Here is a 26,714-nt window from a genome sequence, read left to right as displayed (position 1 = left end):
CCCTGGGAATATGGTTGCCAGGTTTACTCCCAGGTTAACTCTGAATTTAAAACAAATAACAAAGACAGTCATGTGTCACTTAATGATAGAGATATATTCTGAGAAATACATCATTAGGTGATTTTATCATGCAAAAATCAGAATATGCTTTCACAAAACTAGATGGTATAGTTTATCTAAAGTGTGTTGTATATATCATCATCTATGTAGTCCACCGTTGACTGAAACATCATTATATGATGCATGACTGTAATTTTTTTAGTATGTCCTCAATATTGCAAGGGACATACTTTTGTAATACTAATAAATTATTTATTATTTATCTGAAATTTAAATTTAATTAGGCATTTCAGATTTTTCTGTGCTAAATCTGGCAACCCAACCTGGGAATTGAAGAGGAACATCAAGGAATACCAATCCACGTATGTAAGTGAAATGAAGGTGTCTTCTATTGAGTTCTCTAGAAGCAGAGAAGAAATAAAGATACTTGTGCAAATGATTTATTTCTTAGGGAATGGTCTCAGTAAAAATCTGTAAGGAAATGAGGGCAACAGTTTTGGGCTGGGGAAAAATTAAATGAAGAAGTGGTTTGAGCAATGGATAGTTGTAGCAGGATCTCAAGGGGAGCTTTGAAGCATGAATGACATGAGTTACTTTACTTTAAGGCAATAAGATCTGGCTTTTGTACCCCTTTATTGTCGTTGGTTAGTCACCTCTGGGACAAAGGAATGAGTAAGCTTTCCAGTGTTTGCTGATGAGGTAGTTCCAATAGGAGAGCAAGCTGAGGACAGTTCTTAGGAGAAAAAAGCAACTCTGAGCTATTTGCAACCAAGATTTCACAGCAAATGGGAGGCGAATGTAATGACCTGATAAAGGGGGATTTGGATGAGATTCTAAAAGGTCTATGATATTAGATAATATCTATGATATTAGAACAGACTGTAATTTCTATGATAAAACCTTTCACCAAACCCTCTGTTTTTTCAGCAAGCTACCTGAATAAAATAGGCATTATTATTGCTGTGAGTGTATACGTGACTGCATGACCAATGTAATTCTGCAATCTGTACACTCAGAAAAATAAGAAATTATATCCCATATGATGCAAATATATGATATGTCTAGATCATTGTACTGTCATGTGTAACTAATTAAAAAAAAGAATATAGCAACTCAATCATGTGAATTCCTAAGAACAAAGAAAGCATCACAATTTATGAACCAAAACCAAAAATAAGTAAATAAAAGAGAAAATAATAGGTGTACAATCAAAATAAATAAATAAATAAAATAAAAAGAACATACTTGTGAGCATTTTCTTGAAGTTGAGGGGAGAGGCCAAGGTTCCCAGAAATTAAGTTAATGGTATAACATCCATTATAAATTTAAAACAAGTATAATATCTTTGATATTGCCTTTATTTACTTAGCTATCTCTATTGGTTTTTTGGTAAAAGTAAAAAAGTTTATCATTTTTATGGATTTATTTTAAAAATAGACTGCACTTTTTAGAGCAGTTTTAGGTTTATAGCGAAATTAAATGGAAAGTACAGGGTTCTTTTATTTCCCCTGTACACCCAAATTTACAATCTTGATCCTTTAACCCTATTTTTTTCTAAAAGGAGTTAAGTTTCACAAACTCTTGTGGTGATTTTTGTGAAACAAATTCCATAATTAGAACAGGCTGTAATTTCTATGCTAAAAATTTCCAGTTGCTGTTCTAATTAATGTAAAGACCCAGAAATAATTCAGATACTGTTGATGTTTACTTAAGGAGCTTAAATACTAATTTATGAGAAAAAGAGTGTATGTAATAACATTACAAGGCAAAAAACAATAGAACTGGTAAGAGAAGTATAGAACAGTGCTATGGGCATGGAGAAAATGGAGAACGTATAGAGAACAGAAGACAACAGCCAGGCAAATCATGGCCAAAATTTGTAGAATAGTTCATTTGTTTCTCTTTCAAACAGTACTCACTTCAGGTGATTGTCCTCTTCAACTGACCATCTAGAATGTGTCACTATTGTCTTCTAAAGTCATCTCCATAACTTCTAATTAAAACCTTTTTGAACTAATTTTACCCCTTCAAAGCTAGATGTTCTTTGTTTTTAAAGGTAAATGGGATACATATGAAATATTAGAAAACAAGATTTTGATGCATTTTCATTCTTCTTGGGTATTTTAAGCTGCTTTTCTTTTTGCAACCAGAAACTTCTATGCTAAAAAGTAACTGAACACAATGGGCATGGTGGCATGTTCCTCTAATTCCAGTGGCTCCGGAGGCTGAGGTGGGAGGATCATAGTTCAAAGCCAGCCTCAACAATGTAGCAAGGCCCTCAGCAACTTAGTGAGACCCTTTCTCAAAATAAAATAAAAAAGGGCTGGGGATGTGGTTCAGTGGTAAAGCACCCCTGGGTTCAATCCCTGATACAAAATAAATAAATAGAAGTAACAACAATAAAATATATAACCAGCTTCTCTGAAGCTATAACTAAGAATAAATCCATTTGGTAAGCAATTATCTATTTGTTTGTTTGTTTTCGGTGATGCATAGTTTCCTTTTCATATATATTTTCCTTTTCAGATAGGTGCCTTCTATTTAAACCTTGGAGGTGCTCCAGAGGGACCAGCAGGCACAGGAAAAACTGAAACTACCAAGGACTTGGCTAAAGCTCTTGCTGTACAGTGTGTGGTATTCAACTGTTCAGATGGGCTAGATTATCTAGCAATGGGAAAGGTGATTCATTTACTGAGTTGGTAATATTAAATGTTCCAAACTTTGTAGCTTTAAGTCTAACTGGATAAACTGAAGCAGACTTATATAAATACTATTGCAGTGTGGGTTAAGCATTTCTTGAATGTTGGCTTTAGAGCTAAAAACGTTGTTTTTATTCTTGGGACTTTTATCAAACTGAGCTTTCAACTTTTACTCAAAAGGTTAAACATTTGTTTTAATAGTTGGTGACATTTCTGCCGTGCACAGTGGCACACTCCTGTAAGCCCAGTGGCTCAAGAGGCTGAGGCAGAAGGATCACAAGTTCAAAGCTAGCCTCAAAAACTTAGCAAGGCTCTAAAGCAAAATAGTGAGACCCTGTCTCTAAATAAAATATTGAAAAGGGTGGGGGTATGTCTCAGTGATTAAGCACTACTGGGTTCAATTCTTGGTACCAAGAAGAGAAGAACATATATATTGATGACATTTCCTAAGAAAAATCACCTCTATTTTTCTTTCTTTTTTTTTTTTTCCTTAGTTCTTTAAAGGATTGGCTTCTTCTGGTGCTTGGGCTTGCTTTGATGAATTTAATCGAATTGAGTTGGAGGTGTTGTCAGTGGTGGCTCAACAGATCCTTTGCATTCAGAGAGCCATTCAACAGAAGTTGGAAGTGTTTGTTTTTGAAGGGACAGAACTTAAGCTCAATCCAAACTGTTTTGTAGCTATTACCATGAATCCTGGCTATGCAGGGCGTTCTGAATTGCCAGACAACCTTAAGGTAATATTTGTTAAAGTTTTAAGTTTGTTAATCATAAATAATAGCACAATATTCAAAATATTAACATTCTTCCCATGTATCTGTTATTTCCATTTTAACTCCATTTGATATAAGGTATGCTTCTAATAATTTTTTTAGACATACAAAAGATACTAAGGACATAAACTATAATTGTTTTTTCAGTAGCACTTTAATATTTTTATGAAAATGTGTTGCTATGGGGGAATAAACTTGAATATCAACACATTTTCTTTGAATGCTTATAACTAGTTTTTAAAATGGTTTATATTATGTAAATATTTTATTTATTATATACTCCAGGTTCTTTTTAGAACAGTGGCTATGATGGTTCCAAACTATGCCCTTATAGCAGAAATTTCCCTCTACTCCTATGGATTTTTGAATGCAAAACCTCTGTCTGTGAAGATAGTAATGACTTACAGACTTTGCTCAGAGCAGCTCTCATCGCAATTTCATTATGACTATGGAATGCGAGCAGTAAAAGCAGTTTTAGTGGCTGCTGGAAACCTAAAACTAAAATATCCAAATGAAAATGAAGATATATTGGTAAGTATTAAATATTTATATACATCTAAATATACTGTGAAATTTTCAGTAGAAAAGTTTTTTAGTGAGATCAGTCAGGAACGATGCAGAGGCAAGTAAGGCAGGTATTGCTTCAAGTCTTTCTATGTGGGGTTGAAATTATAGTTTTGGGTTATGTTTATTATTATTTATATGAATACAAGGACCTTTTGGCTTGATAAGCATAGAATTATTTTTATTTTTTTCACTTTGGGAATTCCATGGAGAAAAATTTTGGTTAGAGGGGTGGAATGGAACAATAAATGTAGGCAATTAACTTATTTTGTCCTTTTTTGTGATTTTAGCTTCTTCGATCAATTAAAGATGTGAATGAACCAAAGTTTCTGTCACATGACATACCTTTATTTAATGGCATAACTAGTGACTTATTTCCTGGTGTTAAACTTCCTGAAGCTGACTATAATGTAAGTAAACCTATGTGAATGACTTGCTTTGCACAACAAATTCAACTGATTACTCAATTGTTCACAGAGTTTTATTAAAGTAATGAAATTACTCTGTTTGGAGGATGGTAGTCTATTTAACCACTTTAATTAGGATAAGTAAATTTTGTTACCTTCTGTTATATGTTACCAGGTTTAACATGTTTAAATTTTAAGTCAAAGGTAATGTTCTTTTTAAGAGAATAAATATTTAATTTCCTATCTTGAGATTAATAATACCTTCTAGCATACATACTATAATACTTAGTGTTGTGTGTGTGTGTATATATATATTTTAATATTTTTAGTTGTAGATAGACACAATACTTTATTTTGTTTATTTATTTTTATATGGTGCTGGGGATCAAACCCAGGGCCTCACACATGCTAGGCAAGTGCTCTATCACTGAGCCACAGCCCCAACCCTTTGTTGTATATTTTTTTTAGGCAGAAATGAAAGTAGTAAAACACCCTGTAGTTAACATAGTAAGAGTTTATTTCTCAAGTTTAACTAATGTACTGACCTTTTTCCTAAAGGAAGCAATGTTCCCCTCTACCAGATAAATGGTAATGATGGGTTGTGATGGACGTGTTAATTAGTTTGTTAACTATCACACAATTATGTATTTATATCAATCATCATGTTGTATATCTTGAATTATATCAAATTTTATTTTCTTAAGCTTTAAATTTTAGTTGAAAAATAATAATTGCTTATATTTATGGTGTTGTTTTGATATATTTATACACTGTGAGATCACCAATTCAAGTAAATTTGTGTATTCATCACCTTGTATTTTTATCATTTCTTTGTGGTGAGAACATTTAAAACCCTCTCTTAGATATTTTGAAATATACAATACATTATTATTTAACTATAATCACCTTGCTGTGTAATAGCACATCAAAATTTATTCCTCCTATTCAACTTTAACTTTGACTTTTCTTTCCCTCTCCACCTGCTCCTGCCCTCAGGCACTAGTAACCACCAACTTAACTCTCTACTTCTATGAGTTTGACTTTTTTAGATTCTACAAATAAGGGAGATCATATGGTATATGCCTCTCTGTACCTGGCTTATTTCACTTAACATAATGTCCTCTAGGCTCATCCATGTTTTCATGAATGACAGTTTCCTGTTTTTTTAAGGTTGAATAATATTCCATTGTGTTAATATACCATGTTTTAAAAACCTATTCACTTACATAGTTTCCATATCTTGGCTATTATGAATAATGATGCAATGAATATGGGAGTACAGACATCTTTTAAGTATAATTGATTTCAATTCCTTCAGCTATATCCAATAGTGGGATTGCTTGATCATATGGTAGATCTATTTTTAAATTTTTGAGGAAGTATCATACTGTTTTCCAAAATGGATGTGCTACTTGAAAATATTACCAATAATGTATGAGTTCCCCTTTCTCCATGTTCTCGCCAATATTTTGTGTGTTTTTTATAATAGTCAATCTAAAAGGTATGAGGCGATAGCTCCTTCTGGTCCTAGTTTGCATTTCTCTGATGAGTAGAGATGTTGAGTATTTTTACAAAATTTAAAATTAAAATTAAAATTTTAAAAAATATCTGTAGGCTATTTCTAAGTCTTCTTTTGAGAAAATTTCTATTCAGTTTCTGTGCTCATTATTAAATGGGTTTTTCTTTTTGTTTTTGAATATTTAGGGTAGTAGCTCCTATCCAATGTATAATTTCTAAGTATTTCTTTCCCTTTCCATGACTTGTGTCCTCTTTTTTTAATATTTATTTTTTAGTTTTAGGTGGACACAACATCTTTATTTTTATGTGGTGCTGAGAATCGAACCCAGTGCCTCACACATGCTAAAGCGAGTGTGGTACCATTTGAGCCACATCTCCAGCCCTACTTGTGTCCTCTTTTGCTTGAAGAAGTTTCTAAATGTGATGAAATTTCATTTTTCTATTTTTGTTTTCATTGCCTGTGCTTTCAGGGCCAGATCTAAGAAATTTCTGCCTAGGCCAATTGTCATTGGGCTTTCCCCCCTATATTTTCTTCTACTTGTTTTGTACGTTTCAGATTTTACATTTAGGTTTTCAATTCATTTTGAGTTGATCCTTATATAGTGGATGATGTAAGATTCCATTTTCATTCTTTTGATGTGTATAGCCAGTTGTACTAACACCATTTATTGAAAAGTGTGTATTCTTTGTGCCTTTGTCAAAAGTCAGTTGACTATAGGTATATGCATTTATTTCTGGGTTCTCTTTCCTATCCCAGTGGACAAATAACAAGACCATGATGTTTTGATTTCCATAGCTTTGTAATTTGTTTTAAATCCAGTACCCAATTTTGTTCTTTTTGGTCAACATTGCTCTGGCTATTTGGGTAGTTTGTGGTTCCATATGAATTTCAGGATTTTTTTTCTATTTCTGTAAGAACAAAATTGGAATTTTAATAATGACTACCTTTCATCTGAAGATCATTTTGAATAGTACGGACATTTTGACAATGTTAATTCTTACAATCTATGAACATTGGCCATTTTTTATTCATTTATATCATCTTCAATTTCTTTCATCAATGTTTTATATGTTCAATATACAGATATCTCACTCACATGGTAAAATTTACTCAAAAAGTCAACTCAGAATGGATCAAAGACCTAAGAATTACACCAGAAACTATGCAATTCCTAGACAAAAATATAGGGCCAATATTCCAACATAATAGGAACAGGCAGCACCTTTCTCCACTAGGGTCCCTAAGACTCAAGAAATACTGCCAAAAGTTAATAAATGGTATAGTGTCAAATTAAAAAACTTCTGCACAGTGAAGGAAACAAATAAGAATGTGAAGAGAAAACCTACAGAATGGGAGAAAATCTTTGCTAGCTACTCTTCTGACAGAGGATTAAGAACATATAAAGAACTCAGAAAATTTAACTCCAAAGGAACAACCCAGTTAACAAATAGGCTAATGAATTAAACAGACACTTCTCAAAAGAATAAGTACAAATGGTCAATAAATATATGGAAAAAAATGTTCAACATCATTAGCAATTAGGAAAATGCAAATCAAAATTACACTGAGATTTTATCTCACTCCAGTTAGGATGCAGTAGTCAAGAATATAAACTAATAAATTCTGAAAAGGTTGTAGAGAAAAAGAAACACTTTCGTACTCTTGGTAAGGTTGTAAATTAGTACAACCACTATGAAAAGCAGTGTGGATATTCCTCAAAAGGCTAAGAATGGAACCACCATATGACCCTCCATAGCACTCTTTGGTATTTATTCAAAATAATTAAAGTCAGCATAATATAGAGACACATGCATACTCATGTTTATAGCACCACAGTTCACAATAGCCAAACTATGGAACCAGCCTAGAATGTCCATCAATGTATAGTTGAATATGGTTTGCTAGTTTTTGTTAAAAATTTATGATTATCAATATATTGACTTATACTTTAGTTTTCTTGTAGTATCTTTGTCTCATTTTGGTCAGAGTGATACCAGCCTTGTGAAATGAGTTTGCAAGTGTTCACTACTCTTTAATTTTTACAGAAAATAATTTGAGAAGGGTTTGTTGTTAATTATTCCTTAAATGGTAGAATTTAGCCATGAAACTCTGGTCCTGGGCTTTTCTTTGATGGGAAGCTGTTATACATTATTGCTCTGTTTAAATTTCTAATTTATTCATGGTACAGCCTGGGTAGGTTATATGTTTCTAGGTTATTCAATTTTTTGTCATATAATTGTTCACAGTTGCCTTCTTTGTATTTGTGGTAGAAGTTATATCTGTTCTTTCATTTTTTATTTTATTTGAATTTTCTCTTTTTAATATAGCTAAAATTTTTGTCCGTTTTATTTATTTATTTATGCTTTATTTTTGCAATGTTGAGAATTGAACCTAGGACTTTGTTACATATAAATCAAGCTTTGTATCATTGTAGGCTTTTTGAAAAACCAACTCAATCTTGTTGATATTTTATATATTTTTAAAGTATTTACTTATTTATTTCTGCTACAATTTTATTTATTTATTTATTTATTTATTTTTATTTATATATGACAGCGAAATGCATTGCAATCCTTTTTTTTAATTGGTTGTTCAAAACATTACAAAGCTCTTGACATATCATATTTCACACATTAGATTCAAGTGGGTTATGAACTTTCATTTTTACCCCAAATACAGATTGCAGAATCACATCGGTTACACATCCACATTTTTACATAATACCATATTAGTAACTGTTGTATTCTGCTACCTTTCCTATCCTCTACTATCCCCCCTGCCCTCCCATCTTCTCTCTCTACCCCATCTGCTGTAATTTAATTCTCTCCCTTGTTTTTTTTCCCATTCCCCTCACAACCTCTTATATGTAATTTTGTATAACAATGAGGGTCTCCTTCCATTTCCATGCAATTTCCCTTTTTTCTCCCTTTCCCTCCCACCTCATGTCTCTGTTTAATGTTAATCTTTTCCTCCTGCTCTTCCTCCCTGCTCTGTTCTTAGTTGCTCTCATTATATCAAAGAAGACATTTGGCATTTGTTTTTTAGGGATTGGCTAGCTTCACTTAGCATAATCTGCTCTAATGCCATCCATTTCCTTGCAAATTCCATGATTTTGTCATTTTTTAGTGTTGCGTAATACTCCATTGTGTATAAATGCCACATTTTTTTTTATCCATTCGTCTATTGAAGGGCATCTGGGTTGGTTCCACAGTCTAGCTATTGTGAATTATGCTGCTATGAACATCGATGTGGCAGTATCCCTGTAGTACGCTCTCTTAAGGTCTTCAGGGAATAGTCTGAGAAGGGCAATAGCTGGGTCGAATGGTGGTTCCATTCCCAGCTTTCCCAGGAATCTCCATACTGCTTTCCAAATTGGCCACACCAATTTGCAGTCCCACCAGCAATGTACAAGAGTACCCTTTTCCCCACATCCTCGCCAGCACTTGTTGTTGTTTGACTTCATAATGGCTGCCATTCTTACTGGAGTGAGATGGTATCTTAGGGTGGTTTTGATTTGCATTTCTCTGACTGCTAGAGATGGTGAGCATTTTTTCATGTACTTGTTGATTGATTGTATGTCCTCCTCTGAGAAGTGTCTGTTCGGGTCTTTGGCCCATTTGTTGATTGGGTTATTTGTTATCTTATTGTTTAATTTTTTGAGTTCTTTGTATATTCTGGATATTAGGGCTCTATCTGAAGTGTGAGGAGTAAAAATTTGTTCCCAGGATGTAGGCTCCCTATTTATCTCTCTTATTGTTTCTCTTGCTGAGAAAAAACTTTTTAGTTTGAGTAAGTCCCATTTGTTGATTCTAATTATTAACACTTGTGCTATGGGCATCCTATTAAGGAATTTGGAGCCCATCCCCACAATATGTAGATCGGAGCCAACTTTTTCTTCTGTCAGATGCAGAGTCTCTGATTTGATATCAAGCTCTTTGATCCATTTTGAGTTAACTTTTGTGCATGGTGAGAGAAAGGGATTCATTTTCATTTTGTTGCATATGGATTTCCAGTTTTCCCAGCACCATTTGTTGAAGATACTATCTTTCCTCTATTGCATGCTTTTAGCCCCTTTATCAAATATAAGAAAGTTGTAATTTTGTGGATTGGTCTCTGTGTCCTCTATTCTGTACCATTGGTCCACCCGCTTGTTTTGGTACCAGTACCATGCTGTTTTTGTTACTACTGCTCTGTAGTATAGTTTGAAATCTGGTATCGCTATACCGCCTGACTCACACTTCCTGCTTAGAATTGCTTTTGCAATTCTGGGTCTTTTGTTTTTCCATATGAATTTCATAATTGCTTTATCTATTTCTACAAGAAATGCCCTTGGGATTTTGATTGGCATTGTATTAAACCTATAGAGAACTTTGGATAATATTGCCATTTTGATGATGTTAGTTCTTCCTATCCATTAACAGGGTATATTTTTCCATCTTCTAAGGTCTTCTTCTATTTCTCTTTAGGGTTCTGTAGTTTTCATTGTATAAGTCTTTCACCTCTTTTGTTAGGTTGATTCCCAAGTATTTTATTTTTTTTTTTGAGGATATTGTGAATGGGGTGGTTGTCCTCATTTCCATTTCAGAAGATTTGTCGCTGATATACAGGAACGCCTTTGATTTATGCATGTTGATTTTATATCCTGCCACTTTGCTGAATTCATTTATTAGCTCTAGTAGTTTCTTTGTAGACCCTTTTGGGTCTGTTAGATATAGTATCATATCATCCGCAAATAGTGATAATTTAAGTTCTTCTTTTCCTATTTTGATGCCTTTAATTTCTTTTGTTTGTCTAATTGCTCTGGCTAGTATTTCGAGAACTAAATTGAATAGAAGTGGTGAGAGAGGGCATCTTGTTCCAGATTTTAGAGGGAATGCCTTCAATTTTTCTCCATTCAGAATGATGCTAGCCTGAGGCTTAGCATATATAGCTTTTACGATGTTGAGGTAAGTTCCTGTTATCCCTAGTTTTTCTAGTGTTTTGAACATAAAGGATGTTGTATTTTGTCGATTGCTTTTTCTGCATCTATCGAGATGATCATGTGGTTCTTATCGTTAAGTCTATTGATGTGATGAATAACATTTATTGATTTCCGTATATTGAAACAGCCTTGCATCCCAGGGATGAATCCTACTTGATCATGGTGCACAATTTTTTTTTATATGCTTTTGTATTCGATTCGCCAGGATCTTATTGAGGATTTTTGCATCTAAGTTCATTAGAGATATTGGTCTGTAGTTTTCTTTCTTTGAAGTGTCTTTGTCTGGTTTTGGGATCAGGGTGATGTTGGTCTCATAGAATGAATTTGGAAGAGCTCCTTCTTTTTCTATTTCTTGAAATAACTTGAAAAGTATTGGTATTAATTCTTCTTTGAAGGTTTTGTAAAACTCCGCTGTATATCCATCCGGTCCGGGCTTTTCTTGGTTGGTAGTCTTTTGATGGCTTCTTCTATTTCCTCCTTTGTTATTGGTCTGTTTAAATTGTGTGTATCTTCCTGACTCAATCTGGGCAAATCATATGACTTAAGAAATTTATCGATATCTTCACTATCTTCTATTTTATTGGAATATAGGGTTTCAAAATAATTTCTAATTATCTTCTGTATTTCTGAAGTGTCTGTTGTGATATTGCCTTTTTCATCCCGTATGTTAGTAATTTGAGTTCTCTCTCTTCTTCTCTTCGTTAGCATGGCTAAGGGTCTATCGATCTTATTTATTTTTTTGAAGAACCAACTTTTAGTTTTATCAATTTTTTCAGTGTTTTTTTTTGTTTCAATTTCATTGATTTCCGCTCTGATTTTAATTATTTCTTGCCTTCTACTACATTTGCTATTGTTTTTCTCTTCCTTTTCTAGGGTTTTGAGATGAAGTGTGAGTTCATTTATTTGTTGTTTTTTCCTTTTTTTGAAGAATGAACACCAGGCAATGAATTTCCCTCTTAAAACTGCTTTCATTGTGTCCCATAGATTCCTATATGTTGTGTCTGTATTTTCATTTATCTCTAATAATTTTTTGATTTCCTCCTTTATGTCTTCTGTAACCCATTGATCATTCAGTAACATATTGTTCATTTTCCAGGTGATCAGGATTTTTCCTTCCTTCTTTTATCACTGATTTCCAGTTTCATTCCATTATGGTCAGATAAGATGCATGGTATGATCTCCACACCTTTACATTTACTAAGAATTGCCCTATGGCATAATATATGGTCTATCTTTGAGAAGGATCCATGTGCTGCTGAGAATAACGTGTATCCACTTGATGATGGTTGATATATTCTATATGTGTCGGTTAAGTCTAGGTTATTGATTGTGTTATTGAGTTCTATAGTTTCTTTATTCAGCTTTTGTCTGGAGGATCTGTCCAATGGAGAGAGCGGTGTGTTGAAGTCACCCATAATTATTGTGTTGTGGTCTATTTGACTCTTGAACTTGAGGAGAGTTTGTTTTATGAACGTTGCAGCACCATTGTTTGGTGCATACATATTGATAATTGTTATGTCTTGTTGGTGGATGGTTCCTTTTAACAGTATGTAGTGTCCTTCTTTATCCCTTTTGATTAACTTAGGTTTGAAGTTGATTTTATTTGATATGAGTATGGCCACTCCTGCTTGCTTCCGAGGACCATGTGAGTGGTATGATTTTTTCCCAGTCTTTCACCTTCAGCCTGTGTATGTCTTTTCCTATCATATGGGTCTCCTGAAGGCAGCATATTGTTGGATTTGTTTTTTTAATCCAGGTTACTTTGTCTCTTGATTGGTGAATTTAAGCCATTAACGTTTAAGGTTACTATTGATATATGGTTTGTACTTCCAGTCATGCTTATTTATTTATTTTAATATGGCTAGTTTTTCCTTTTTGGTTATTTTTTTTCTTCCCTTTATTGAGTTACCTCCCACTGTTAGTTTTGGGTGCTGTTTTTCAATTCCTCTTCTTGTAGTGTTTTGCTCAAAATGCCTTGCAGTGCTGGTTTTCTGGCTGCAAATTCTTTTAACTTTTGTTTATCGTGAAATATTTTAATTTCATTGTCAAATCTGAAGCTTAATTTTGCTGGATACAGTATTCTTGGTTGGAATCCATTATTTTCCAGTGTTTGAAATACGTTGTTCCAGGATCTTCTTGCTTTCAACGTCTGTGATGAAAAATCAGCCATTAACCTAATTGGTTTACCCCTGAATGTAATCTGTCTCCTTTCTCTCGTAGCTTTTAATATTCTCTCCTTGTTCTGTATGTTGGATATCTTCATAATTATGTGTCTTGGAGTTGGTCTGTTACAGTTTTGTATGTTTGGGGTCCTGTAGGCTTCCAGGATTTGGCAATCCATTCCATCTTTCATATCTGGGAAGTTTTCTGAGATTATTTCATTCAATAGATTGTTCATTCCTTTGGTTTGAACCTCTATACCTTCTTCTATCCCAATGACTCTCAAGTTTGGTTTTTTTATGACATCCCATATCTCTTGGATAGATTGCTCATGATTTCTTAGCATCCTTTCTGTGTTGACTATATTCTTTTCAAGTTGATAAACTTTGTCTTCATTGTCTGACGTTCTGACTTCTATTTGATCTAGTCTATTTGTAATATTCTCATTTGAGTTTTTAATTTGGTTTATGGTTTCCTGCATTTCTAGGATTACTGTTTGATTTTTTTTTAAGATCTCTAACTCCTGGTAGAGCTCATTCTTTGCCATTTGAATTTGCTTATGTAATTCGTTTTCAAAGTATACTTTCATTGTTTGGACTTGCTGTCTAATGTCTTCTTACATCTGAGTTAGGTATGCCTTGAGTTCTTTCTCTGTCCATTTTCTGATGCCTCTAGGTTCTCCTGTGAGTTTAAGTTGTCCTGCATTGTTTGTAATCCTTTTTTCCCTTGTTTTTTCATGGTGCTCACGTGACTTTCCAACTCTGTTTGACTGCTGTGTTTCTGTTTTCTCCTTTAAATTTGTTTTGGTTTTTATAGTTCCAATATTTCTCCTTTATGTTGGGAGATGATGTTTAGAGATGTTGGATTTAATTGTGATTTAAGGTAAATTCATTAGTTTCATTAAAGGCCTACAGATTTTGATGGCATATAGAGAATTGAGGTTTGAACTTAGGATTTTATGTTAAGGTCGGGCGATTTGATGGTATGGAGGTTAGTATATGTTAGCTTCTTTGGGGGGTTGCTCAAATGCAGGCGGATATTAACAAGAGAATAGACAGGAGTACTTGGGGGTAGTTAAGGGCTTAGGCGGACCATAGACTGATTCGTAGTATTCATCTATTTGCATTTAGTAAGTTATATGTAATCTGGGTGGTCATGCTTAAGAGGAAAGATGGGGAAAAGGTAAGGAAGCAAGCCAAGAAAGAGAGAGGGAGAGAAGAAAGAAAGAGAAAAGAATAGAAAAGAAAAAGAAATGATAAAAAATAATAAAATGCAGTAAAATAAAAATTACAATTAAAATTAATTTAAAAAACAAAATTAAAATTAAAAAATTTAAAAAAAGAAAGAAAAAAAAAAAGGGCACTGTTAGGCTTCTATTTTCTTCGCTTCCGGTAGGTGGTGCTGTGCCTTCTGGGCCAAGATTTTGCCCTCCGGTTGTGGGAAACAATCCGTGTGAGGCCGCTTCCTTCTCTCCCCCCTGGTGTCTCTCAAAACCCGTTAGCTTAGGTTTATTCCTGGTCTCTAGTCTCCTGGCTTCTCCTGCCAGCCAGGCCTTCCCCAGTGTGATACCTCTCGGCAGTTCAAGCTACACTCTGGGCCTGCATTTTCCTGGATGTGGAGCGAGGCTATTGGGAATCGGCCCCTTATTGTTTTGATTCCCTCCGATAGCTACTCCTCCGAGAGCTGGCGAGACAGGTTTCGTTTTCACCGCTGGTGGGAGGGGGGAGTTGGAGGTCAGGTGCCTTTAGCTTTCCCCACGCCTCTATTCACACTCACTCTGTTAATCACGCCCCCGGAAAGCCGGGGAGAGATTTTTTGCAATTTCCCCGCTGTATGGGAGATGGATTAAATGACACACACCTGTTCTACGCTGCACTAGCTGCGATCTGTCGGAAACTGGCGATGGTGACGTCAGCTCTCCAAGATGGTGGCCACTGGCTTCCTTGGTGGGCTGTCCGGTGTGGAGGACAGAACTGGACCGCTTCCTTCCCCCATCTCAAACCCAGAACTCAGCCCGGAGCACAGTGAGGGCACAACTGGCAGGACCCCACAGAATCCACAGCACCATTCCTCTGTGTTGCTGGCACGCTGTTTCCCGGCACGCTGCAGTCTCTAGCTGCGGGGTGGGCCGCCGATCAAACAGCCTGAATCTCCGGGCGCAAGGTTCACTCGAGATTGAGCCCCAGTAACCGAACCTCGGGTGATGGAAATCCTTACTCTAGGTTTTGGTGCACCCCAATTTTGCTGGAAATTCCTAACTAGATAGCTTTTGGCCGTTCTAACTCGTTATTCACCTGCGCAGTGACGTGGTACACGGGGGTGATGCACTCTATTCGCCGCCATCTTCCCGATCCCTCTGCTACAATTTTTTGTTATTTCCTTTTTCCTTCTAACCCTGAGTTTAGTTTTAGTTTTTTCTGTTCCTTCTTTCTTTCTCTTTCTTTTCTCTTTTTCTAAGGCATAACATTAGGCTTTTTTTTTTTTTGATACCAGGAATTGAAATCAGAGGGGCTTAACCATTCCAGCCCTATTTATTTTGAGACAAATTCACACTACGTTGCTTAGGGTCTGACTAAATTGCTGAGCCTGGATTTGAATTTATGATCCTCCTGCCTCAGCTCCTTTGAGCCTCAGGGATTAGAGACATGTTCCACTGGGCACAGTTCTCCTTATTCTTTTGTTGCAAGTGTTTACTGCTATAAAGTTCCCTCTTAAATTTACTTTTGCTGCATTCTAAGAGTTTGATTTGTTGTGTTTTCATTTTCTTTTTTTTTTTTTCATTTAATTCTTTTTTTTAATTTTTTATTGTTGGCTGTTCAAAACATTACATAGTTCTTGATATATCATATTTCACACTTTGATTCAAGTGGGTTATGAGCTCCCATTTTTACCCCATATACAGATTGCAGAATCACATCAGTTACACATCCATTGATTTACATATTGCCATACTAGTGTCTGTTGTGTTCTGCTGCCTTTCCTATCCTCTACTATCCCCCCTCCCCTCCCCTACCCTCCCCTCTTCTCTCTCTGCCCCCTCTACTGACATTCATTTGTCCCCCTTGTATTATTTTTCCCTTTCCCCTCACTTCCTCTTGTATGTACTTTTGTATAACTCTGAGGGTCTCCTTACATTTCCATGCAATTTCCCTTCTCTCTCCCTTTCCCTCCCACCTCTCATCCCTGTTTAATGTTAATCTTCTTATGCTCTTCGACCCTACTCTGTTCTTAGTTACTCTCCTTATATCAAAGAAGACATTTGGCATTTGTTTTTTAGGGATTGGCTAGCTTCACTTAGCATAATCTGCTCTAATGCCATCCATTTCCCTGTAAATTCTATGATTTTGTCATTTTTTAATGCAGAGTAATACTCCACTGTGTATAAATGCCACATTTTTTTTTATCCATTAATCTATTGAAGGGCATCTGGGTTGGTTCCACAGTCTTGCTATTGTGAATTGTGCTGCTATGAACATCGATGTAGCAGTGTCCCTGTAGCATGCTCTTTTTAGGTCTTTAGGGAATAGACCAAGAAGGGGAATAGCTGGGTCAAATGGTGGCTCCATTCCCAGCTTTCCAAGAAATCTCCATACTGCTTTCCAAATTGGCTGCACCAATTTGCAGTCCCACCAGCAATGTACAAGTGTACCCTTTTCCCCACATCCTCGCCAGCACTTGTTGTTGTTTGACTTCATAATGGCTGCCAATCTAACTAGAGTGAGATGGTATCTTAGGGTGGTTTTGATTTGCATTTCTCTGACTGCTAGAGATGGTGAGCATTTTTCCATGTACTTGTTGATTGATTGTATGTCCTCCTCTGAGAAGTGTCAGTTCAGGTCCTTGGCCCATTTGTTGATTGGGTTGTTTGTTCTCTTATTGTCTAATTTTTTGAGTTCTTTGTATACTCTGGATATTAGGGCTCTATCTGAAGTGTGAGGAGTAAAGATTTGTTCCCAGGATGTAGGCTCTCTATTTACCTCTCTTATTGTTTCTTTTGCTGAGAAAAAACTTTTTAGTTTGAGTAAGTCCCATTTGTTGATTCTAGTTATTAACTTTTGTGCTATGGGTGTCCTATTGAGGAATTTGGAGCCCGACCCCACAGTATGTAGTGTTGTGTTTTCATTTTCATTTGTCTCAGGATATTTTTAAATTTTCTTCCTTGAAGAATAATTGTTTAGGAACATATTGCTTAATTTATTTTTTTCTAAATTTTTGATGTACTTTAATTATACATAATGGTTAGATTCATTATATCATATTTGTATATGCATACAATATAATATTGTTCAATTTCAATAAACATTTGTTAATTTTCCATGATTTCTCTTGATTTTGATTTTTTTTCATAACATTGTGGTTAGAAAAGATACTTGATATGATTTAAATTTTTTTGTTTTATTTGTTTTAATTAGTTACACATGACAGTACAATGATCTTGACATATCATACATTTGAATCAGATGGGGTATAATTTTTCATTTTTCTGAGTGTATAGGTTGCAGAATCACATTTGTCATGCAGTCATTCATATATTTATATATATATAAATAATAATGTCCATTTTATTCTGCTGTACTTCCTTTCCTCCTTTCCCTTCCCTCCCCTCTACCCAATCTAATGTGACACACTTTTTTTTTCTTTTTCCTCACATTGTCATACATGTTTTCTGTATAACGATGAGGGTCTCCTTCCATCTTCCGTGCAATTCCCCTTCTCCCTCCCTTCCTCCCACCTCTCTTCCCTATTTAGTGATAATCTTCTTCTCGTGCTCTTCCTCCCTACTCCATTTTGAATCACCCCCCTTATATCAGAGAAGACATTAGGCATTTGTTTTTTAGGGATTGGCTAACTTCACTTAGCATAATATGCTCTAATGCTATCCATTTCCCTGCAAATGCCATGATCTTGTTATTTTTTAGTGCTGAGTAATATTCCTTTGTGTATATATGCCACATTTTTTTTTTTATCCATTCATCCATTGAAGGGCATCTAGGTTGGTTCCACAGTCTAGCTATTGTGAATTGTGCTACTATAAACATTGATGTGGCTGTGTCCCTGTGGTATGCTGTTTTTAGGTCTTTTGAGTATAGTCCGAGAAGAATAGCTGGGTCAAATGGTGGTTCCATTCCTAGCTTTCCAAGAAATCTCCATATTGCTTTCCAAATTGGCTGCACCAATTTGCAGTCCCACCAGCAATGTATGAGTGTACCTTTTCCCCCACATCCTCGCCAGCACTTATTGTTGTTTGACTTCATAATGGCTGCCATTCTTACTGGAGTGAGATGGTATCTTAGAGTAGTTTTAATTTGCATTTCTCTGATTGCTAGAGATGGTGAGCATTTTTTCATGTATTTGTTGATTGATTGTATATCCTCCTCTGAGAAGTGTCTGTTCAGGTCCTTGGCCCATTTGTTGACTAGATTATTTGTTTTTTTGTTGTTTAACTTTTTGAGTTCTTTGTATACCTTAAAGATTAGAGCTCTATCTGATGTGTGAGGGGTAAAAATTTGTTCCCAGGATGAAGGCTCCCTATTCACCTCACATATTATTTCTCTTGCTGAGAAGAAACTTTTTAGTTTGAATTCGTCCCATTTGTTGATTCTTGGTTTTAACTCTTGTGCTATAGGTGTCTTATTAAGGAATTTGGGGTCTGACCCCACATGATGGAGATTAGGGCCAACTTTTTCTTCTGTTAGACGCAGAGTCTTTGGTTTGATTCCTAGATCCTTGATCCATTTTGAGTTAAGTTTTGTGCATGGTGAGAGAAAGGGATTCAATTTCATTTTGTTGCATATGGATTTCCAGTTTTCCCAGCACCATTTTTTGAAGATGCTATTCTTTCTCCATTGCATGCTTTTAGCATCTTTGTCTTAGATAAGGTAGTTGTAATTTTGTGGATTGGTCTCTGTGTCCTCTATTCTGTACATTGGTCTACTAGTCTGTTTTGGTGCCAGTACCATGCTGTTTTTGTTACTTTGCTCTGTAGTATAGTTTAAGATCTGGTATAGCGATACCACCTGTTTCACTCTTCCTGCTTAGAATTGCTTTAGATAATTCTGGGTCTCTTATTTTTCCAAATGAATTTCATAATTGCTTTTTATATTTCTGCAAGGAATGCCATTGGGATTTTGATTGGAATCACATTGAATCTGTAAAGTGCTTTTGATAATATGGCCATTTTAATAATATTAATTCTGCCTATCCATGATCAAGGTATATCTTTCCATCTTCTAAGGTCTTCTTCTATTTCTCTCTTTAGGGTTCTGTAGTTTTTGTTGTATAGATCTTTCACCTCTTTTGTTAAGTTGATTCCCAAGTTTTTTTGGGGGGGTAGTTTTCCTCATTTCCATTTCAGAGGATTTGTCACTGATATACAGGAATGCCTTTGATTTATGGGTGTTGATTTTATATCCTGCCACTTTGTTGAATTCATTTACTAGTTCTAGAAGTTTCTTGGTAGAACCTTTTGGGTCTGCTGAGTATAGGATCATACCATCAGCAAAAAGTGCTAGTTTAAGTTCTTTTTTTCCTATAGTTATACTTTTAATTTCTTTCATCTGTCTAATTGCTCTGGCTAGTGCTTCCAGAACTGTGTTGAATAGAAGCGGTGATAGAGGGCATCCCTGTCTTGTTCCAGATTTTAGAGGGAATGCCTTCAATTTTTCTCCATTTAGAATGATGCTGGCCTGAGGCTTAGCGAAGATAGCTTTTACAATGTTGAGGTAAGTTCCTGTTATCTCTAGTTTTTCTAGTGTTTTGAACATAAAGGGATGCTGTATTTTGTCAAATGCTTTTTCTGCGTCTATCAAGATGATCATATGGTTCTTATCTTTAAGTCTATTGATGTGGTGAATTACATTTATTGATTTCCATATATTGAACCAGCCTTGCATCCCAGGGATGAATCCCACTTGATCATGGTGCACGATCTCTTTGATATGTTTTGTATCCAATTTGCCAGAATTTTATTGAGGCTTTTTGTATCTATATTCATTAGAGAAATTGGTCTGATGTTTTCTTTCTTTGAAGTGTCTTTGTCTGGTTTTGGAATCAGGGTGATGTTGGCCTCATAGAATGAATTTGGAAGTACTCCCTCTTTTTCTATTTCCTGAAATAGATTGAAGAGTATTGGTATTAGTTCTTCTTTAAAGGTCTTGTAAAACTCTTATTTTTTTAAGATGATGATGGACCTTTATTTTGTTCATTTATTTATATGCGGTGCTGAGAATCAAATCCAGTACCTCACACTTGCTAGGCAAGCACTCTGCCACTGAGCCACAACCGCAGCTCCCACTTGATATTATTCTGATCTTGTTAAATTTCTTAAGGCTTGTTTTGTAGCCTAATATGATCCATACTGGAGAATGTTTTATGTGTATTGTTGCTATTGGATAGAATGTCCTATATATATATATCAGTTAGCTCTGTTTGGTCTAAAGTATCATTCAGGTTTATTGTTTCCTTATTGATTTTCTGTTTGGATAATCTGTCCAATATTGAAAGTGGGATATTGAAATCCCCTGCACATTGTGTTACAATCTGTCTCCCTTCAGATCTCTTAAAGTTTGCTTTATATAATTAGGTACCCTCATCTTGAGTGCATGTATATTTACAATTTTCATATCCTTTTGATGAGTTGATCTCTTTACTACTGTTTAATGACCATCTTTGCCTTCTTTTACTGTTTTGGACTTAAAGCTTCTTTTGTCTCAAATAGGTATAGCTAACCTGCTCCTTTTTAATTTCTGTTTGCACAGAATATCCTTTTCATCCATTTACTTTCAGCTATGAGTGTTCTTTAGGATAAAATATTAAAGCAAATATTTTGGTCTTGGCTTTTTGTTTGTTTTGTTTCTACTTTAATTCAGCCATTCTATACCTTTTGATTGAAGAATTAAATCCATTTATGTTCAAAGTAGTCATTGGTATATAAGGACTTACTCATACTATTTTGGTAACTGTTTTCTGGTTATTTTCTAAATCTGTTGTTTCTTTCATTTTGCCTTTCTTCCTTTGTGCTTTGATGACTTCCTGCAGTGGTATGGTTTGTGATCTTTTTATCTTTTGTGTATCTATTATAGACTTTTGCTTTTGCCAATATAGTCTGCTGTTGAACTACCAAATTTATTTTTTCATTTTAGTTAAACTATTCTCAGCTCTGATTTCTCTTTGGTACTTTTTAGATACTTCTTTGTTGAAACTCTCAGTTTGTTCTTCCATTGCTTTCTTGAACTAAGTGAGCAAAGGGACCATTATTTTGAATTCCCTTTTGGATAAATCACATATATCTACTTAGGTCTGTTTCTTTCATTTGAAATGAATTCCCCTGTTTCTTCTTTGTTCTTGACGCTCTGTATTGATTTATGTTCATTAAATAACTACCTCTTCCAATCTTGTCAGACTGTCCTTGTATAGGAGAAGGATCTTGCCAGGCTTTCTGGTTAGAAATTTTAAGGTTCTGCTCAAATCTTTGTCTTCATTCAGATTGCTGTCTCTATTTTTGGTGGCTCCCAGAGGTTGGGATGTTTCATGTCATTCTTTGTCCTGAAACTGGGATGATAATAGTCATACTCTAGATGTTGTTGGAAGCGTTGGGATGTTGAATGTGTGTTCCAATTCCCTTTGTCTTCATGATGAAACTTTTAAGTGTGGGCATTCATCTCCTACTGCCTTGTCACTAAGCCAAGACAGGATCTGTGGCAAATGCTGATCCAAGGGAAATAGCTGATGGAAATGACTCCACTGTATGTCCAACTATTTATTTTCTGTGACTGAGGCCACTAATAAATGCAAATGGAGCTAGATTGTTAAGGAAATCGTTATGGAAATTGTGATACTTATTGTGTGGCCAAACTTATTCCAGGAAGAAAAAGTAAGCTTTGATTTATTTCTTGGGTGAGCCAGAAGGAAAGGGCTTAGGAAGCTGAGCTCTAACTTTGATTCCTGAAGGGCTTTTTTTTTTTTTCTTTTCTTTTCTTTTTTTTTTTTTTTAGCTCCCTGAAGCAAGTTAGTTAGGAGCTCAGATTGTTACATATAGCCACTGGAAGTGTGTGCTTTAAGCACCTTCTGAAAAGAAAAATGGGAACTGCATGTTCCTACTCCTTTTCTGCACTCCTCCAAGAGGGAAGTATTTGAAAACTTTAAAAAACCACATTTTTGTTTTGTGATCTAGGGAGACTCACATATGTATAGTTCCTTTTATTCACAGAACTGAGGTTTAGGATGGAGTCCTTTGGGAGGTAGTTGTAAAAGTTGAGGGCATGTGATGTGTGACATAAACCCTTTCCATGACAAAACAGGGAGATGCTTTGTGTGTGTGTGTGTGTGCGTGTGTGTGTTTTACTGGGAACTGAACCCAGGTGTACTCTACCACTGAGCTACATACTCATTTTATTTTTTATTTTGAGACAGGGTCTTGCTAAGTGGAACCTGCCATTCTCCTACCTCAGCCTCCTGGGTAACTATTATTACAAGCATGCTCCACTAAACCCAGTGGCAGATACATTTTTAAGGTATTTTCTCTGCACTGCTCCTGGAGGATAAAGTGAGATATTGTGACTTTTTTTCACTTGAGCACTGAGAGTCCATTGTAAGATTATTAATTGTCCTAATTTCAGTATTGTTGTATTTCAAAGAGGCCTGAGAAAAGGGAGAGATATAGGGGGAAACAGCCAGTCAGTAAGCAGTCAGAACAGACACAATATTCATTTAAATTTACCATTTTAGCAAGCTGCAGTGAGACCTCCTCAAGATGGCTCCTGCCTCAGTTCTCTGCTTACCAATTAAGAAATACCTCATTTTGTCTTCTGAACGACTCTTGGCTTTAAATTTCTTTCTTTGAAGAATACTGATGTTAGGTTATCCTAAAACAGCCCTAATGTTTGCTGTAGGATATGATTCAGCAAATACAGTGAAGCTGCTTTTTCAAGGAGGTATTGATATCTTCTCTGAAGATTACTATAAATAGAACTCATTTACTTATGCTGTGGTTATAATATACAAGCAGTTTTTGAATACACTAAAGAGAGACCTAAAAAGTCAGAAAATAGCAATCCAGAGAATGAGAGTTCTTGAGATGTACCTTTAATCAGTTTGTCTAATAAACCTGGTCCTGGTGATTCCTATCCTACATCAGATGAGGATTAACATAAATTCGATAAAAAGAATATCCCAAAAGATAAAGGATAATTATGTGAACCTTTTCAGCAATCTAGGGAAAAAAGAAGCAAAATATGGCATTTTTGGGAAACCAGAAAATAGAATATTGTTTGACAACAGTAATTCTAATAGTCAAAATGAAAACATGGTTAAAACCACTTTGGTAAGATTAAAGGAAATCCTGAGCTTTTCTCATCCTTCCTTTTCATCACCTATCTCAAAGATTTCTACTAGTGATGGAATGGAGAAAGAGCTATTGCATAAATGTCACATACTGCAGGATGAAATTTCCATGATAAGACTGAAAATAGAAAAAAATTAGAACCAAGAAAAGGAAAAGAAATATCTTGAGGATTTTGAAAGTTTAAAAGAATTGTTGTCCTTCAAAGGATTATCAAACTGAATGGAGAAACACAAAAACAGCATGCAAGTATATTGAACAGTGTCAAATTCTAAAATCTGATATTACCTCACTAAATTTTAAACTGAAGAATGAAAAACAAAACACACACACACACAAAACTAGAAACAGAAGTTGAATCATATTATGTCCGACTGACTGCTGCTTACACCATCATGATGAAAGACAAAAAGATACCTAGAGTTTGCTTTCCAGAAAGTAAGAGTGCTTTAGTTCATAGGACAAGATGATTTTTGATATGTCTAAATTAAAACTTATTAGTGAGAGTCCTTCCCACACCTTTCTAAATCTGAAATAAAAATTAGTCCTGAAATTGAGCTCCACCATATAAGTTATGCTTTTAGAAAAAGACTTTGGTTTTAGAATAGGTATAAGCAAACCTAATGCAAATACAATGCCAAATGAAGGAAATTGAACACAGGTATCAAAATGAGCAAAGTAAAATGAATAAGTACATCAAAAGCAAGAGTATACAGAGGATAGATTATCTCAACTGCAAACTAAAAATACATTCGCTTGACAGCAATTAGATGACCTTCACAACAAAGTTGATAATACAAAAAGCAATAATTAATATTTATGACAAGTTTCATTACATTTTAAAGAAACTTCAAGATAAGAGTGTTAATCACAGTCTCATGCTGGAAAACAGAAATAAGGAGTTAATTGATGATTAAAAGAAAGACTGATCAATACAAAAAGGAAAGAGCAGAAAGAGAAGTGGTTGTAAGATAACTTCACCAAGAACTGGCTGATACCCTGAAAGAACACTCTCGGTCAGAGACTTCACTAGAAGTTTCATCAGGTTATCACATTAATTTAGAAGATGAAACACAAGACTTAAAGAAGAAATTAAGTCAGATCACAAGTCTGACTTGCAGCAGGAGTTGGAGAAAGTACAGAGAATTAGGAAAAGCTACTGCTCAATTTGAATCTGGATCCTTTAGAGCTTCTCTAAAATCTACTAGTATGTCAGATCAGGATCTACTCTGGAAGTGTCCCAAGAGTATGTAGAGGTTTTGAAGAGAAAAATATATGATCACATTTATTGGATAATTCATGTAACATTTAACTCTTTCCCATTAAATAAATGTATGATATGAAAACTTCATTGAAGGAAGATATAATTGTGTCATATATGTATGATGAATATTCAGAAAATACTTGAAACTGTTTCTTGGCATCTGTAACTAAATTTTAAGTGCAAACTAGTATTATTTTTACATATTCAAACTACCTAAATGTCAATAACACCCAAACAACCAACTTGTCATTAATATTTTTGTGAAGTGAAAGACAATTTTAGTGATGACTTTTTTGTATTTTCCAATTTTTATCATTATGTATGGACCTAAAGATTTAATCAGATGTGATTTTGCTACACTGGTACTGTAGCCATTGTCAATGTTTTATTATATTGCAATCATTTAAAGCCCTCTAAAAAGGTTTGCCATTTTATGTATGAGAGGTTCATAGTGTCCCAAAACAGTTATGAGGATAACATCAAAGATTGCAAATACCATAACAGATTTAATAATAGTAAACATTTTGAAACATTGTGAACATTACAAAAATATGACAGAGACATGAAGTGAGCATGTTCTGTTAGAAAAATGATGATGAGGGGCAGATCCAAGATGGCAGGCCAGAGGGAGGCAGCATTTTGTGTTCTCCATGACCTGGGATTCAAGTAGTTAGAATATGGCTTTTCTGCAAGTGATATTCCTTCCCCACCCCATCCCCACCCATACCTGTCCAGGGTTCAAGGCCTCAGAGTCAGAGTAGGTCCCACAACTATTCCCCCACGCAGGACTACTGGGTACCGAGCAAGACCACCAGCAGTGGTGGCAGCAGCACCCGCGAAAAGAACTTTCAGCCACCCACCTGAGCAGAAATCACATATGCCACTCCCATGGAATCCATCCGGCAGCCTCCCATGAGTAGGAACTCTGGCTGCCATCCGGGGTGGAACCCCAGCTACCAATGTGGGGCTCCTCCTGTCACCGCCATCTTTGGACTCTGCAGCAGCAGACATAGTTCCCTACGAGCAGTAGCCTGCCTGCACCCAGGAACTTCACACAGGCTCTAAAGTCAACCAGACACTGCAAGCCACAGAGCTCATCTGAACTCATCATCCAACACCATCGCCCGGGCTCCCTCCACCCAACCGGACACCCCACTGCTGAAAGCAGGAGCCTCCATCTTGGGTCACCTTCATCACCATCTTCCAGGTACACAGTTTCTAACTCCTCACTCTCCCCAGCAGCCTCTAACTGGGCACAGTGACACCCTGGTTACCTTTACCATCCTGAGGGTGGTGATACCAGCTAACAACAGACGACCCCATCTATTGGACGAGAAGGGAAGCAGGAAAGATATTGATCTCCAACCAAAACAAGCCCTGGGCCTTCCTTCAAGATTTTTGTTTTTCTTTTCCTCTCTCTCTCTCTCCTTTCTTCCACCCTCACATCCCCAACATATGTGAAACTAAGTACTTTGCATGAATTAGGATTTTGACACTGGGACATCTGAATAGTATATTACACTTGTGTTGTACATTCTTTTTATTCTTTTTTATTTTTAAAATTTCTGCTATTTTAACATTTTTTATTTTTCTTGATATATATGTGTGTTTGTTTTATGTGCTCTATGTCTTCCCACTTACTTGTCTACCCCAAAATTACTTCCTCTCCTTTCTCCTGCTACTAATCTTCCTCTTTATTTAGATTTCTCTTTCACACTTCCTAAGATATAGTAACTCTATCTTCACCTCCTACCTCCTCAGCATATCATCCTACTCTTCACCCCAGTTCTTTGTCCACCATCAGAAACTGTAAACACTTTTACAAAACTACTGAGTAGATAATAATTGAATTCACCATTTCTGTACATTGTGACCAAATTGTAAATTTATTAGCAAACATTTGTTTTTAGGGTATATATTATTTATATTGGGATCTGATAACATTGTCCTT

The 26,714-nt window shown here is 35.5% G+C and overlaps 1 protein-coding gene across 1 annotated transcript in view; it reads left to right on the top strand.

Annotated features, from left to right (window-relative positions):
- Positions 1-26,714, top strand: part of Dnah12 (dynein axonemal heavy chain 12) — a 260,520-nt gene that overhangs the window by 77,335 nt on the left and 156,471 nt on the right. Inside the window, exons 26-29 of the mRNA XM_071618864.1 lie at positions 2,587-2,739; positions 3,254-3,493; positions 3,815-4,060; positions 4,384-4,503. Of these exons, the coding sequence (XP_071474965.1) occupies positions 2,587-2,739; positions 3,254-3,493; positions 3,815-4,060; positions 4,384-4,503 (759 nt within the window). The remainder of the gene's footprint in view (positions 1-2,586; positions 2,740-3,253; positions 3,494-3,814; positions 4,061-4,383; positions 4,504-26,714) is intronic.

The sequence above is a fragment of the Marmota flaviventris genome, chromosome 1 (assembly GCF_047511675.1).
Source record: "Marmota flaviventris isolate mMarFla1 chromosome 1, mMarFla1.hap1, whole genome shotgun sequence".
NCBI classification, from domain to species: domain Eukaryota; kingdom Metazoa; phylum Chordata; class Mammalia; order Rodentia; family Sciuridae; genus Marmota; species Marmota flaviventris.
Note: the sequence above shows the minus strand (reverse complement) of the source record. Positions and strands in the feature narration are given on the sequence as shown.